Here is a 17042-nt window from a genome sequence, read left to right on the forward strand (position 1 = left end):
AACTGCGAATGCGCCGATCGCGAACTCGTTTTGATTTGGTGCATGGCGCCGACGTTAAATAAATGTGTAAACAAAACCTTTGCGTACTCAGAGAAATAGCGTCCTCAACAACGCGCCAATCGAAAGCGGCGACGACGCCATTTTTTTTTTTTAGTACGGAAAACCTTTACGATTCGAAAACTCGCTAATAGAGCGTTTTGGATTTTTTGATCCTAGACTTTTGCATACGCTATACTCAAACTCGCGAATAAATTTGTTATTCCGTGCATTCAAGCCTTCCCGAAGGGCAGATAGAAACCATTCTGTGTACGAGAATTGGCTGAGTTCTTCCTGTAACGCTGGACAGTGTTGTTTCCGACAAAAGTTATTTTCTTCTTGCCCACTTTATAAAAAAGAAAAAAAAAAAGAAATATAATGCGTGATGTTTTAAAGTTTTTTGAACTAGTAATTTGTATGACCTCTCATTGTCAATAGTTGTGCAATAATACCGTCTGAACGATAATATCGCCTCAGTTATGCCAAAGGTTCGCGCATCGGACAGTCTCGTCACTGCAGCATCGGCCGTATCGCACAAAGGCAGACGGATCCCCAAGTCACGTACGAGGAGATGCCTTTGTCCATCCACAAAAGCGAAAAGCGCACAATAGAATACATTATCGCTCTCGGTACTTTTCCCGCTGAATGTCTGTGCGTAGGAATGCTCACGCAGACACAGACGCTTTTTCTGAGAAAATCGACGACCGGATTAACAGTTTTGGAAGCGGGTCAGCAGCGTAAACATTGGAAAGAAAACGAACTTTTAGCTTTCTTTCTTAGTGCTCGTATACAATTTCTTGTTTTTTTTTTAAATATTTTTTACAACTTAATCTTCGTTCGCAAACGTCCTGCATTGTGATCTTATTCGTAATTGTGCGATTGAAATTTTGTGACTTGACTCGTGATTTCCGGATCATAAAAAAAAAAAAAAAAAGGTTTATCTCGTGGGACTTTCGCGCACAAAAGTTTCTTTAAGAGATATGCATATGTGTTTGCACAGCTGAGCGGGAGCACACATGGTAATAATGCGTTTTCTATTTTATTTTTGGCAACCGTTGCGTGGGAAATGGCACACCATTCTCGTCGCAAGTTTACTCAGCGACTCTCTTTGAACGTCGGCCTGCAGGCTATATATGCTAATTAAAAACAGCGCGAAGATGGACGACAGACGAGTAAGTGCATGCACACAGAGCGCTGCTTGTCTGCATCTACTCGCCCCTCGTCCATCTTCGCGCTGTTTTTAATTAGCACAAATGCAGAACCAACTCGCCCAAGTTTGAACGATACTACAATTTCTATATTCTAGTCGCACTTTCGAGTGTCTCTGATGCGTGCGAAGGTCACCCAAATCGCTCTATTCGTCTGCTTTTTATGTACATGGAAGGAAATTAATCCAAAATTGCAGGTTGTGATACTTGTCATGGTAACGTCGCATGGACAAAACACAAATGTGTAGTTTCTCTCAAAGCTGAAGCCTGGTTTCACGCCTGCCAATCCGTGTGCTAAGTTCGCGTAAATTGCTGTCATTGGGAAATAAGTACACGAAAGGTGTTTTCGGAACGACCTTATTCGAACATCAAACACGCATTATCTTTTAACTGTTTTGCATTTCTTCCGGCACGCGGTCAGTATGTCGATCCGACAGAGAAAGTTATGCTCGTTGTCACATAAAAATAGAAATACGCGTTACGAATGAGCTCAGCGAAGTAGTTCTTAGTAGATTTAGTTGTCGAAAGAAGAAGCAATCTTTCTGACGTTTGAAGCGTATACGTCTTCATAAAATAACATAAATCTACATATATGTTAATTCAATATATGATGGGGAAATTCAATACCGTTCTGCGAGGATCAGGACTTCTTTTAGCTACGGTTCTTAAGGTGAATACGAATATAGACGAGTCGGTTCTGTTCATCCGCCTGTTTCTGCGGCTCCTGATTTTAGTTCGCTGTTCAGATATAAATCCGCGAGACAGAATCGACGTCGCTGAAAACTACCACAATAGTTATCCTTATGTTAGGAAGCTGGGAAAGCAAAAAAAGGATGCATGACGTTTTGATCTTCATCTTGAACGCATGTGAATTTTGTTGTCGCAAAGCAAGACAATTCATTCCTTGTCCTTACTTTTCGGCGCAGGTTCGCACCCTCTTCGTGAGCGGCTTACCCATGGACGCAAAACCCAGGGAGTTATACCTACTATTTCGTGCCTATAAGGTGAGTCGATTTTCGGACGTCGAAGTTGGTGGGACGGTGGTTTCCCTTCTTCCATGTTTTTACCCCCTTTACGCCCCACCGTAGCAAGTATTGAAACGAATAATTGTGCTTTTTTTCTCTTGCAGGGTTATGAAGGGTCGTTGCTGAAAGTTACTCAGAAAAACGGGAAGACATCGTCGGTAAGTCCTGTGAAATTCTTCATTTTCAATCCGCTTAGACGACAGGTAGTTTCTTTGTTTTAAGAATGTATATCATTAAGGGGGCCTCTAAAGATTTGTTAGTGCATTCCTACAGTTTGTGACAGGTTACGAGTTCAGGGGCAGCTCTTCCCAGCTCTTTCCACTTGAGCAGATGGAGCGCTGAAGAGTGATCAACCTTCTTTCCAGCGCGCCCTCTGCTAAAGTGGAAAGAGCTGGGAGGAGCGCCCCATGATCCCTTAACATGTCACAGACGATAGATGTTTACATGCACTCTATCTACAAGGTAAGGCCCAAACTATCAATAAATAAAAAAACTGAGGCTCGATCGAAAGCAGGTGCTGGTTTTCGGTCGCTACTCAACACGTGTGATGACGACCTGAAACTTGGAATATTTAAGAAGAAAAAGTTCGTATGCGCCTAGTCTTCATTAATAAAAATAATAGGGTCTGAATAATAGAATCTCTATGATGCCACGTTTCCCAGTGCTCTCCTGTTCTGGCTTCGTGTTTCCTTTTTTTCTTTTCTCTGGAAATAGACACGCGTTTTTGTACAAAAATAACTGAATGTGGTGTCTCGACCTAATGTCCCAGCGCTTTTAACGAATAATATTTATTATCCGAGGGCAGAGGCCTTTGAATGCCACAAAGAGAGTACTGGGGGTGCTAGTCGAGCGTGAAAAACCTTACGATCTAATCTTTAAAACACGAAGAAGTAAAAAAAAAAAGGAACACGCAACATAATTAACCATGCCTTAGTGTTTAAAATATCATGTTTCCCAACCAGCTCGCTTGCATACATTCGCTTCTTGCGCGCAAATAATGTTACTTTCGCCCCTCACCAACGCTCTCCAATTTTCGATTACTTAGTCGCAGTATTGCGTAACTGGATTTTTAAGTGATGTGAAGATTCCTAATTTGCTGCAAGACAGTCGAGACTTGTAACAGCAGTGGTAGGTAGGTTCATTCTTTTAAACATGATCAGGTTTTTTTCATTTTTTCTCTCTATTTTTGCACAGTTATAATATAAAGTTGGGTTCGCGTACTAATGGTCACGCTTTCACTGAAATATAAGACGATATTATTTTTCTGAATTTGATAGAGGTTGGTAGCTTTCTAATAAGTTTCATAAGCCACCAACCTCGTACAAATGGTACAAATCACTTTATGCAGGCGTACACATTACACTCACAAACACAGTATTTCGGGATTGAAACTAAAACAATATTTAAGTAAGTATAAAGTCCACATTATGTGTTTGAACATTCAAGAAAAAAGAGCGCGAATGCGTATCGGTGAATAATTCGAGGTTTATATTTATAAAGCTGTTGGGGGAATCTTCCAATATAGACTGTTTGGAGACATGTAAATTAGTATATTTTATTCGGATGAAGCTAGTTCCGTTAGAATTGGAGTTCCCTTTCCAATTTCGTTTTTGATATTGACGGATATATGCTATAATCACGTAAGTTACGAATTTTTATTTTTCCGAAAATTATTGATCATGGTCTCAGTGTGAGAATTGATCATAAGGGGCATTGTAGATAGCTCTCAAGACTTTTTTTTTTTTTTTTTGTTCCGAAGATTGTAAAATTTACCAATATTGACTCCCGTGGTTGTACCCGTAACAAGGCCGCAATAACTTACGTGGGGACAAAATAAAGCATTATACATAATTATTCCAACGGCAAGCGTGCAGCCGATCTTTCTTCTCTTCTGTTAGACTAATTCGAGAAAGACCGCTGATTAGTGTTCCGAATAGATTATGATTCATTATACTTCTAGAAACGTCTCAAAACTATCGTCGACATTAAACGTGAGTCTGTATACATTGTTTTAAACAAGGTCCGACCGCAGTCAACGCTGTGCGGAGAGCAAGTCGTCTGCTTCTTGCGCAGGATGTTGTGGTGACGTCAGGAAGACGCTGAGCTTTGATTGGCTGTGACTGACGGATAGTGGACAGACCTCGAGGCAGCTTGCTTTGAGGTCTACACTCTAAAAAAAAGCCCGTGCATCTGCTCTCACGCACAGCACTCAGAGAGCCAATCACCGCAACTTACAGAGGCAGCTCAGCGAATGGCAATGCCGAAACATCTGTTTAGAGCAAAAAACGCAGTCTGAGTTGTGACATTAAGTAATGCGAAACGTCACGCTTGCATTGCTTAATGTCACAATGCAGTCTGCCTTTTTTGGTCTAAACAGATGTTTCGGCATTGCCATTCGCTGAGCTGCCTCCGTAAGTTGCGGTGATTGGCTCTCTGAGTGCTGTACGTGAAAGCAGACGTACGGGCTTTTTTTAGAGTGTAGACCTCAAAGCAAGCTGCCTCAAGGTCTGCCCACTATCCGTCAGTCACAGCCAATCAAAGCTCAGCGTTCTGACGTCATCGCAGCTAGTGCAAAAGGAGCAGACGAACCTGCGCTCCTCATGCGATCCAATGGAGCCAATCGACCAGCTCTAAAAGTTAATCGTATAACGGCGCTCCTTGTGTTTGTGTGTTTACTATCGCCGGCTAAGCAGACCACGAGCAGAAAAACGTGCAGTATTGCGCCGCATTCACTGCGTGTGATTGGTGGAGCCGATCAAAGCAAACTCAAGACGACAACGAGCGCCATGACGATGCAGTTTTGCCGCTGCTTGATTGGCTGTATCGGGTCGTCACGTCAGTTGCGGTCAGATCCGGTGTAAAATAGAGTATAAGCTAAAAAAAAAATAGTAGCAATGAAAGAAGAACTGAAAAGCGAGGAAGCTTCTGTTGCCTTCCTTTAGCGCAGTACAACCTGTTTCTAGTTACTCTTTTTCACCGCAGTCTGAAATCATGTCTTAAATTTCATCCGTTCGCATGTGACAACCTTATATTCAAGTATTAAGGTTTTAGTGTTCTCGGCTGTAAAGAATCGTTTTGCAGTTTGCGGGATCTTAGCAGCTTGTACGCGTAGGGACAGTGTGCCAGACGACAGTTCGAACCTCATGCTACAGCGTTTTCTATTTTTTCTTCCTTCCAGCCCGTGGGGTTCGTCACATTCTCCTCTCGGGCGGGAGCCGAGGCCGCGAAACAAGAACTTCAGGTGACTTTCAACTTCTTCCCACGGAGCATGCGGGCTCATATATACTGGCAGGGGTGGACATCCGAGCCAACCAGGGATTGTGGCGATAGTTAAAAAAATGTTATTGCTACTACACTGTAAAAAAAAAAAAAAAAAATGCTTGGATTGCGTAATGCCACCGAGCAGACTTCATTTTGTGGTTTAAACAGATGTTCCGCCTCCTTATTCACTGAGCTGATATCGTAGATCGCAGAGATTGGCTCTTCGAGTGTTTTACGGGTAAGTAGACGTGCAGGAATTTTCAGAGTGTACCACTACCGCAACTAAACTCTTTATTACACTGCGTTGAAAAAAAGCCTGGGAGCTATACTTTTTCTTGTGATAAACAAGATTACATAAATCCAGAAAGCCGTTTAGGTGTGTGTGTTTGTGTTTGCACCGCATAAAGGAGTCACGGCGGTACGCTTTGCATGCTGTCACCTTAATTAACATAGGCAAATCGCAAGGGCTATAAACGCGAGCTCTCGGCGTTTGACAATAGTTTGGCTGTACGAGCCCTTGTGCAAACGGAGCCAACAGCCCAAGCCATCTACTTGCTCACGTACAATTTGCCATTAGTGCCTATCAAAGTAGGACGAAATGTTACACCTTAGTGCAATGAAGTCCCAGCGAGTAGCTCACGAGCAATTCTATGAACATCTGATCGGAAGGGCTGCATCCTCTGTCGGCGGCAGATGTAAGCATGGCCTCCGAGATCCAACGCGCGCCGTATTTCAGAGGCCACGATGTAAGCCGGTTATTTGGCACCGCGGATCCCAGATGACACCAGCTGTCCTGTCAAAGGGACAAGAATTTTCGCTAGCTTCCACGAGGAGCTGCTTACCCAGAGTGATTCTCTATACAGAAATTCATGCTCCTGACATCAAGCTAAGGTGGTGCTGCTTTTGAAAATCTTTCATATCGCATGACGCTGTGGAAGCTACTGGTGCGTGCACGCAGCTTGATCCAACAACTCCCTCGCGCAAGACTCTCCACAACGCCAAGGGCTTGTGACCGTAGCTGTGGCAGCGTGGTTTCACATGACACCGGGTGAAACCGCTAGAGTGGTGATGACGTCGGCGTAAATTGTCGTCATCATCACTCTAGTGGTTTGTAAGTCGAGGTGCCAAGTAACCGTTTTTTTTTTTGCTTCCGTCGCAGGAATCCGGCGAGGTATAAAAATGCTGGACGTGACGATATCGCGTCTGATTTTTAAAATCTTGGCTCCCCGTGTTTCCGTTGAGGTTACGTTCGGGTAAGGTACAGAGTTCAGGCCGTGTATGCTCAGTGAAGGAAAAAAGTGTGAAACTCCACTACGGCTTCTCACCTCAGCCCCGGGTATGTGATTTACATGATTATTCACAGGTACCAGAAAAAAAAGAAAGAAAAAAGATAACTTCGCGAAGAATACTTCAAATTAAAAATATTGAGAGTATAAGATGAGAGGTCTGTGAATTAGGGTTTTAAAAGAATAGCACGGTGTCGTCTCTAGTCTAGACGACTTTCAACGCTCCACGGCAAAGCGCTGGCCAACGTATCTCCAGGTGGCAGGTTGGAATCCCGGCCGAAGTGCCCGTAATATCAAGGAGGCCTATTGCTAAGAAGGTGCCGTGTAATCGGGTTTTGTAGGGTCGTGAAAAGAACCCCGAGTGGTATGAAATTAATCCTTTAATCCTCAGACCTGCGCTGGGGCGTGTCAATTAAATGGCCGTCGTTGGTTTAGCACATAAAAGTCCCAAATTTGACTTCATCCCTAGCCTCTTACGAGGACTAATCACTCCCTTGCATTCTGCGAGGTTACGAATGGCGTCTTAGCCACAGAGAACTGAGTCGTTGTATCTTGCTGCAGCTGGATTAATCCTTTCGAAATCGAGAGTCTCATAGTGCAGAGAAGTGCGAAACGAGACACTAGACGAAAAAAAGTGATCTCTAGAGTTTAGCCTGCTTATGTAAATAAAAATAAATAAAAAACGAAAGACGAAAAGCAAATTATAGCCTCACACAAAGTGAGTATATCCTGAGCTGCAGTTCGTTCCTTCTCGTCTATTTTTTCCCGGGCTCATCGCGGCGTGAGCTGATCGCTGGAGCGAACCGCATATTTGTTCCCTTGCCGCATTGCCGCTCGCGAGTCAAGACGAAGCGTGCGCGTGCGGCGGCGGGTACCCGGATATTTCACTGTCACCGCATGGACGAAGATAACAGGAGGGAACGCGGTTCGAAGCATAGCGGAAGAGCGGCGCGTTCTCTCCCGCCCCGGGTTCCCCCAGCGACGCGCCTGAACAAGATCCAGCGTACCTTCTCGCTGCTGCACCTCAGAACGTCTGGCAGGTATCGCGCTAAAGTAGAAACAGTCCAAACACGAACGTCTGGTAGCTAAAAAAAAAACTAGAAAAACGGGAACGAAACCACCGTTATTTCTCCACCCTTTTAAAAGCCAGTGTAAAAAAGAAAAAAAAAAATGGAAGAAAGTCAGCAATGCAGGGGAGGGTGGAAAACGTTGACACCGCCGTAAATCAGCCGCTTCCATTTTCTGTCGTGCCTTGCTCGTTTCCTTTTACCTGCACTAAGGCGATCCTGCTGAACGAAAATGAATGACTTCCAGCGTGATACCTGGTGCACTTCGATTTTTCCCCGGCTCCCATCGCGCAGCCACGTGCTCGCGCTGGCTCAGAAAAAAGTGGTCTCCCTCCCTCTGTCTTTACGAACCCCTTTCCCACTCTTTCTCTCTCTCTCTTACTTTCCCCTTCTCGTCTCTTTCATTTGCACTTGTCTGACGCCTGTCGCCCTCTGGTGCTTATTGTAGGCACCCGCCTAGCGAAAATTCCGCCAGATGGTGCGATCACACTAGTGTGTCTAGATTTTAGAGTGTTTCCATCTGCTCGATGTGGGGTTTATGGTCCGCGTTTGTAGTACAAGCTGCGAGGATGTGGTAAAAACGTTGACCGTCTGTGAGCATGTCCGCTTCTGCGCCCGCTTTCCTTGTCACCACACGACAACGCGGCGCATGCCCACTTGGGACCAATATGCCCAGGAAGCCCTCGACATTGAATTGCAAAACGCTCTCCGTGGTTTGAGTTGCTCCCTCTCTTCTATCTAGGCTCTCATGCCTACAGCTTTGTGCCGTGGCGCCATCTTCCGAGAAGGGCGCGATTTAACCGTTGCCCTTGTAGAAAGGTGGGATTCTTCATTTTAGGGGTTTGACAGATTAGAGCACACTAGGGGTTCGGGGAGAGCTCTGACGGATCCCAGGTTTTTTTAGGAGAGGAAGGTGAGAAGGTGGTCCTGTGAATAAAAAGAAGCGTCGCTTTCTTTGATTTGTATTTATATATGTAATACCGGTTATTTAATCGCTGTGTAATCACAGTTTCGAAAGTCAAGGGCTGCGATCAGCGATCATGATCTGAGGCACGCGTGTTGAGCGTATAAAACCCGAAGGGGCAGTGAACCTTCCCCTGGCGCACAGCTGTTCTGATTTCTACTTGAAGAAATATCAAAATATCACAATCTATATTTATTTACCCCCTCCCCCCCCCCCCCCCTTTGCGCGCACACACACACACAACTTTTTTTTTAATGGCACAACGCTGTCGGGTGTTTAGTACAAGTTTGGTTGAGTTGATAATTCACAGAAATATGTTTGACCTATTTTTATCGCGATGGCAATTTCAAAATTAACTAGCGTAGCAGACGTCGAGGCTAGCAACTTCGCAAACACGAACCTAAAGTGAGTAGGGGAAGCATTTTATGTTCGTGAAACTATCTGAGTGACTAGACTGAGCAAGCAATAGAGCTTCGTGTTCAAAGTAGTTGGTTTAGAATACAAATAGTTTGAGATATAGATGTGTCGTGGGACAGGAGCAGCTGAGAACGTTTCGGCAAGCTTTTGGTGTGCTAATGAAAATGAAGGCATGTATAAGCCTTTACGATATCGTGTACATACATGTTGTAGCTTTCATATACCTGTGTTGTCCATATTTATTTCACACCGTCATTATCTTACTTGCACACGCACATAAACATTCTATGTTCTGTTTAGTCAGCTCGGTTTTTTTTACTCTCAGAATCAATTTAGTAACTTATGTCTTGAAAAAAAAGGAAAAAAAAAAGAATAGAAACCTGTTGAACCAGGGGAGCAAAAAAATATAGAAGAGACGCTTTACTCTTCAAGAGTGGCACTTTCGCTGGTTTAGTGCAATAGTAACTGGAAGCAAGCTATCCAGGATTTCTCATAGCATTCCTTACGTGTAATTAGACTTGAAAAGTAATCCGTTACAAGTAACGGATTACTTATAATATGCACTTTTTCAAGTCTGTTTGTAACTGACACTTTATTTTTTGTTGCGGCAGCAGTGGTAATGTAATTTCGTTATAAATCTTGGTAACGAATTACTTTATTTACTCGCTACTTCTTTTTAAAAAATATGATCATAACACAAAAACTGGAGCAAATGAGCAGGCAATTGAGCAGCATAAAGATAACAAGTTCAACAAAATAAAACAGATCATGAAGAGGAGAATAACCAAAAAAAAGACACGATTTTCTGTGGTGACCGGTCTCTACCCACTAGAAAAACGTTCAAGGCAAACTATACGAATATTCGAAAAGCAAAGGTCAAGAAGACAACACCGAGTACGCGTTGTACTTTTGGTCTTCTTGCGGAGGAAAGCGCTGCTACTGAACATGCCCACCGCTAGCTTTGTCTGCAGAATTTCCGGGATCATTTTTCGTCGCCGTAACTTAGTAGAATTGCATGTATGGTTGCAGCTTTCGCTGCCTTATCAGTTTACAGGTGGACGGAGTGCACCTGCCGTATATCCTTTTTCTTAAATACAATATTTTATTTTTACACTGACCACCATAATGCGAGAGCATGAGAAATGAAAAGTAGTGTTGCAGAACATTGTTGAAAACATCAAAATTCTTTCTGTTGTGTTCTTGATACTAGTACGGGAAAAATAACGAGAAAGTAGTTGTAACGTAACGAGGTGAAGTAGCCCGCTACTTGTCAACGAAAGTAATTCGTAACACCAATATATCACATTTGTGGCTCGGTAATTTGTAATTGTAATCTATTACAATTTTCGAGTAACGTGCAGAAGTCTGCGTGGAATGCCATCAATATTTGGACAAATAATGTGCCAATATCGCTCAAACGCACAAATAGAAGAAGGCGAACCGAAAAGAAAACACACAAAAAGGTTGTAGCCCTATCGAATAACTTGACACATAAGAAAGCTCTGCAAGGCTATGTAATGCAAGGATACACAAAAAGATGTACTGAAGGCTTTGGGAGCCCTGCCTGTCTTTCGCATCGTCTATACACAATCGCCGTTTGCTCTTTCAAGGGCTTCACCCACTAACGTAATTTCTTTTGAACGTTACTTTTCGGTGATTACCATAGCAGCCCCGAGAAAGTAAACAAAAGCAGTGCTGTCGAGGATGCGGGAAATTTGTTTTTATACAGATAAATGTTTACACTGGCCACAAAGATAAATAACACTTTTCAACGCCGGTTTTGTAACGTCTATCCCACGTTCTCCCCTACCCGTCCTCGTTTAAGTCTTTCTTGCGCTGGAGTACAGCTTCAATGTCACCTGGCTAGGACCCTTTGGACTAAAATTTGAAATTTTATATACTAAAGAACATTCGATAAGATGCCTCTTCGCCAGGTTCTGTTGCTCGTCGCTGATAATGAGTGAAATAAGCCTTGCTCTTTCGTGGAATGCAGTCAAACATCCATTTCATCCTTAAACCACACTTAATACGCTGATGCCTAATTAATAATTACGACTACGTTATTTGAGCGCGCCTTCCAATAACAACCAATTTTGTACTGTTTATTTTTTTTTAATATTCGTACTAATGTTATTTGTTCTTTATCCAGCAAGGCTCACGCGTCCGATAACGTAAGTTCGTCTTCTCTCTTGCAGTAGAGGGAGTCAGTTCTACAAACTTTATTTCCTAACAGGTACGCGACGCAGAGCGCCGCATGGGACTCCGATCTCGCTCGCTCACTTACTTAAGTTAGCCCGTGGCCGGGAGGGGAAGGCCGCTTGGACGCCAAGGGAGAGTCTCCATCCCTCATTAACGTTTCCTACCGGAGAAGTTATTTTCGCATGTTTAATGAGTGCTTCAATTATGCAACGGAATATAGACGCCGTCGACTAATGAACCTCGTCCGGGTGCAACCGAGCGCCCGTTCGACTGGCCATTACAGAGTGCGTGGCTCCGCTGAAACGGGGAAACTGCAAGGTCCGTCAGGGGCCCCCCGTGTGCACTTCTCCCTCAACTGCGGCGCCTCTTCAGTTTGGGAGGACCAATATCTTTTATTTGACTCACTTCTCTAGAGATCCCGTGTTCCCTTCGTTTCCAACGTCACAGTGGAGTGTACTAAGGTAGTGTATATTAACCCGGACCGTCCACTAATGTGCGTGGCGTAGACGCGTTACACATACACCAAGTTTGACAAGTTATGCCAAGTTCAGAGTTTGCTTGAGCCTCAGCTTCCGCGTACGTTAACGAACAGCGGCGCAGAAATTAGGTTCCTGCCACTGCCTATGCAGGCATTTCTACGTCCTAAGAGCACCCACCAACCAGCCGTTTATAGAAAACCTTGACATTTAAAAAAGCGTCTTCACAACAGCCGCTACAGCTTTTTGTCCCGTAGGTACGACTACTACGACATTACGACTTCTCATGGGGATTCGGGCTTGGTAATCACACTTCCAAATTTAGTACCCTTAAAATCAGTAGGGGACGGCAGTGAGGAGGCGAGGGGGAAAGCTGTGTTGTTAGCAGGGTTGAGGACCAAACTGAAAAAGTACGCGCGCGCCGCAACTTCCGAGTCTTTTGAGAGAAGTGTACGCTTCTTTTTTTGTCACTCTGTTTTTGCCATATCCTTTTTGGTTACGGTTAAGCCGGGGTCACACTGCTCATTCATCATACAAAAGACAGTCTGCAAACAGGAATCACCGTTATATCCGTGGTTTGTATGCCGCGTGCCAAGTTTATCCTTAAACTCATTGCCAGGCGGCATTCAAAGCACAGATCTCGCGGTGACTCGCGTTCGAATCTGTGTGCAGATTGCATTTTGTGTGATGTCTGAGCAGTGTGACCCTGCTTTAGTTTTCCCGCCAGGGGAATCACCTTGCGGTTGTCTTTGTCGTTGTTCAGAGTTGGTGACAGAGCGGCGCCGTATCTCTTGCCCTCTTGCTGTTGCAGCAGGGTGTCCGGTTCGACCCCGATCTGCCGCAGACGATTCGGCTGGAGTTTGCCAAGAGCAACACAAAGGTTAGCAAACCGAAACAACAGTCTCCTCCTGCCGCAGCCACGCACCCGACACTTCTGCACCCTATTACGGGACGTAAGTAACCAATACGGACGCACTACCGCATTCACAACTTCTCTCTCTCTCTCTCTTTCTCTTCTGTCTGGGAGTTTGTGAATCCGGGCCAGGAGATAGCGCGCAATGGACTCCGTCTCGAAACCTATCCGAAGATACGAATTCCCTTTTGCGATCTTCGTCACCACGCACTCTCATAAGACCTTGAGTGTCTATTGCACCCCTCATTGCGCTGGGAGCACCAAGTTCGTCTTTCTTTGATCAGTTGACGAATTACTCTGTAGCATGCACCATTTTAGTGGAAAAGGGAAGGGACGATGTTCGGACAGTGTGGCTTGCCTTTCACATTGGACAAATTGGTTAAGGAAAGTGCAATGAATAGGGCTCCGAATTTATTGTAGGGATGTGTGTATGGAAGTGCTTCTGAGAGTGGTAAGAGACTGAAACATGAGCGAGTCTCGAGCATATGGGACTGAGCTGCTTTATGTATATTACTTAACGAGGTGGTGTCCTTTGTCTATCTCCTTACCCGGAACCTGTTCATGACGTTATGTATCACTTTCCTCTTCCCAGGTGCATATATAGGGCGAGAAATTGTTGACTCAAAACTGCGCCCAATACGCCATAACGTGCTATGTAATTCAATGTAATCTCTCAATACAATGTAATACCACGTAACAAATAAGTGAAAGTGTAGGTGGCCCGAAAAATGCAATGTTTTGACATATCAGGCTGAATTTAGCGTCCCGTAACTTTCTAGCATGAATTTTTATGATAAACTTGAAACTTTCGCGAGGAATTTGCAATCTTCACTGGCCACACACTTGCAAAATTATCATGTATTGAATGCTACGTGAGTGGCCGCATTGTTGATTAATTACGCGGCAACGAGATACCTCTCATCTACATCGAGAAACAGTATTCTTGCATTTCGAATCCAGCAGCTGCCTTAACTGGATAATAATTTTAAGATGTTTAAGATATCTAGGTTGTGTCGTTGTGAATAGTAGCCAGCATTTTGCACCTATTTGACAGCTCAGAGTGCGATTGCGACGTTTCGAGTCAACAACTTGTCTCCCGAATGTGTGCTATCACTGCAGAGTCTATCCGTTCTTTGTTCTTCAATTGTCTTGTGTCTGTGCACCACCAAAGAAACTGCACAACAACTTTGGATAGAAATTCACTGAATTGGCATTGCGAAAGTTATAAAGCGAATATTATTCTCCTTGCACGTGATGTTTAGGACATCGTGCATATCAAGCAACAAAAGAAAGATGTGCAACCACCGCTGGTGCAACGCTTGTGCTTGTTCCTTTGGAAGTGTATGTGCAGGGCACGGCAGTATGGACTTTAAGTATTACCGCAGCAGTAAAATGTACGGATATCACTTTTTTTATTATTAATACAGTGTAATTCAGTATAAAAAATAAAATAAACATGCATGTTTTTTTAAGATTTTTTTATAGCGTTTATATTCATTCTTTCAAAGTATACTTCGAGAAACGAAACGGTCGAAATGCATAAAAAGCGCCACGTTTACAACACGATGTATTTAGTGTGATGTAAATTTTTTTCAAATGATCAAATCCTTAGTTAAATTTTGTTAACACAAAATTATAGTTTTTTTTTCTTTTGCCAAATAAAAAAAAAATGTAAATGATAAATAAAACCGAGGATATATTTTGAATGGCTTTTTGCTTTTCTTTTATGTTTTATACTACGAGCACGAAGTCACAAATATTGTAGATATTTATGTAGAAGTGTCCAAATACCTTAATTGACTGCACTAATTTCACATCAGCTCGAGCGCCATTAAGGTGCTACCATATGTTTTGTTATTGGCTTAGACTGTATAATTACGGTTTTGCATCGCTTGTACAACGACACGAATGGATGGAATGCTGACACATTGTCTCGCAGTACTTCAAAGTGTCCACTGCTAGTGACCACTCTAATGTCATTTTTTCAGCGCATCATTACCAAAGCCTTAACTCTCCATGAGCACAATAAATGAAATAGTTGAATTGAACTGAATCGAAAAACTGCCGCACAGGATATGCATACCGAACGTCAAGACTGTTCTAGAAACATGTTTACTGCTCAGTGTCCTCAAAGTCCGTATTGCCGTGACTTGCATCTACGCTTATTGAATCATCCTGTCTGTCCGATAAAATATTTTGGAATTCGTCATTCTACATCTGTCCGCTTTACACTGCTCTGGCGCACGGGCAGGAATGGCACATCTGGGCTTGCACACGATAAAAGACTCTTGCATCGCAAATATATTTCTGCACACGTGGGCTGCCACAAATTTGATGTGTCACTTTGTAGTGGCGTTTCTGTTTTTGACACAGTTAACCGTTTCTATTTCATTTGTATATACTAATAAGTACTTATTTTTCAACATTTTAGTATTAGTTATGTCGATTAGTGCATAGTTCTTGAACTTTTAGCGAAATGAAGCATAACCCCCAAAAAAGAGTTATTGGAGCAAGAGGCTTTCCTTTTTTAGCAAAATATTGTCAGGTGTTATTAATATCATGCCCTGCACAATTCACTTTATTTACACTACACGACGATGCAACTACGTCGCAGGTATCACGCCTGATAACACACAAGCACCCTTCAATGACCACACTTTCCTTCCCGAAACATTTTCACGCCCCATACCCTACGGTAAAAAATTAGGTTTGGTAGTAGTTGTTTAGTGGGCAAATTTTATAAAAAAAGGTACCTATGTCAGAATCAGAGAATCGCAGAGCATAATATATACTTTTAGAGAGCAAGAACATTTGTAGTCTGCAAGCTGGTAGAGACTCAAGCCTGTAGAATTGTCGCCATGTTAAATCAAACCTTTTCGGCGAAAAAAAAATTGTAACAAAATGCACAAATAATATTGATGTATTTAAAGCCAGTGGTCACGTGTGGAAAAACCTTATTTAGATTTACATCATTAAAACAGGTGTTACATATACGTTCAAGTTCAGAACAATAGGCGCGGGTTCAAAATTAAAAATAAAACACACATCCTTCTTTTTAAAGATTATTTTTAAACTGAAAACGTTTTTGATTGTATATTTAGAATAATAAATACAAGTACACCATTATAAAAAAAATAATAATTTGGGTTGGTATGGGTTCAACACAAGCTACACCACACAGTGATATAGCGATTCAGAAGCTTACATTGTATGGAGAGCTGCATGCATACTTTTTTATTGAGTGTCGTCGGGACGTTCCTCTTTCGTCTAGCTGCGTCTCGTACATGCTTCATGATTCTGTTAGTTTTTTTTTTAAATCTGACTTTTTTAAGGGCTTATCTATAGAATTACAATGGAATGGGACAAAGAATCTGTCTATAATTAATTGATATGTTGATATTGATGATGATTAAGAGGGCTTAACGATGCAATAACGGGAGAGTTCGTACTATGACAAGGTTGCTGTGTACATTTCGCCTGTGAGTTAAACGAAATTTTTCTTAATTTGATTATTAGTTTCTTTTTTGTGTGTGAGAACGCAGGCGCAGTGTTTAGGTCTACATTTAAACCTGTGGTACTCTCAGACTCAGGATATTATTCTGAGCCGCCCGAATTCGAGGAAGACTCCAGGTTACAGTGTTCTCGTTTTACATCAGTGCTCATCGAGAAACCTTCAAATTCGGGAGGTACATACGTAACAGAGGTTTCCCTTTATATAGACCTTTCCAAAAATCGCCTTCTGCGCGCTGTCACCTCTGTCTGCTGGGCTGTGCAACGCCTTTTGACCATGCGCTGCAGCTCTGCTGTGCGGTATATCAGACGCTGCGCATGCGTCCAAAGCTCAGTGACTCGTCATTTTTCGCCCGGGTGATAATTGATGAAAAGATCTATATGTCGCAACCGGTATATGGCCTATTCACTACACTCTCAGAAGATTATGTATGGCTACCGCCGCCGAGATTCACTGGAAACGCCAATCAATGGCATTCTTTTAAACATTCTACGCAATGATAAGGCCTGGTTGCATCACATCCCCAATGGGCGCTTAGACTGAGTGGAAAATGGGCGTTCATAATCTGTGCTACCAGGACTGCATGGCCAGTGGAGTATACGTCCTAAAGAAGACCGATGATTAGGTTTCCAAGGTCACCAAACGTACGTTGCTCTGCAGTGTTCACCCAGAAACTTCT

The 17042-nt window shown here is 43.1% G+C and overlaps 1 protein-coding gene across 1 annotated transcript in view; it reads left to right on the top strand.

Moving 5' to 3' along the window:
- The first annotated feature begins 2168 nt into the window (after nucleotides 1–2168).
- The window catches only part of LOC8038654 (protein couch potato), a 36002-nt gene continuing 21128 nt past the window's right edge, over nucleotides 2169–17042 (top strand). Inside the window, exons 1-4 of the mRNA XM_042289866.1 lie at nucleotides 2169–2248; nucleotides 2374–2427; nucleotides 5448–5510; nucleotides 12751–12892. Of these exons, the coding sequence (XP_042145800.1) occupies nucleotides 2201–2248; nucleotides 2374–2427; nucleotides 5448–5510; nucleotides 12751–12892 (307 nt within the window). The 5' untranslated portion in view covers nucleotides 2169–2200. The remainder of the gene's footprint in view (nucleotides 2249–2373; nucleotides 2428–5447; nucleotides 5511–12750; nucleotides 12893–17042) is intronic.

This window comes from Ixodes scapularis, unplaced genomic scaffold (genome assembly GCF_016920785.2).
Source record: "Ixodes scapularis isolate PalLabHiFi unplaced genomic scaffold, ASM1692078v2 PGA_scaffold0__279_contigs__length_252992795, whole genome shotgun sequence".
In the NCBI taxonomy this organism is placed as follows: domain Eukaryota; kingdom Metazoa; phylum Arthropoda; class Arachnida; order Ixodida; family Ixodidae; genus Ixodes; species Ixodes scapularis.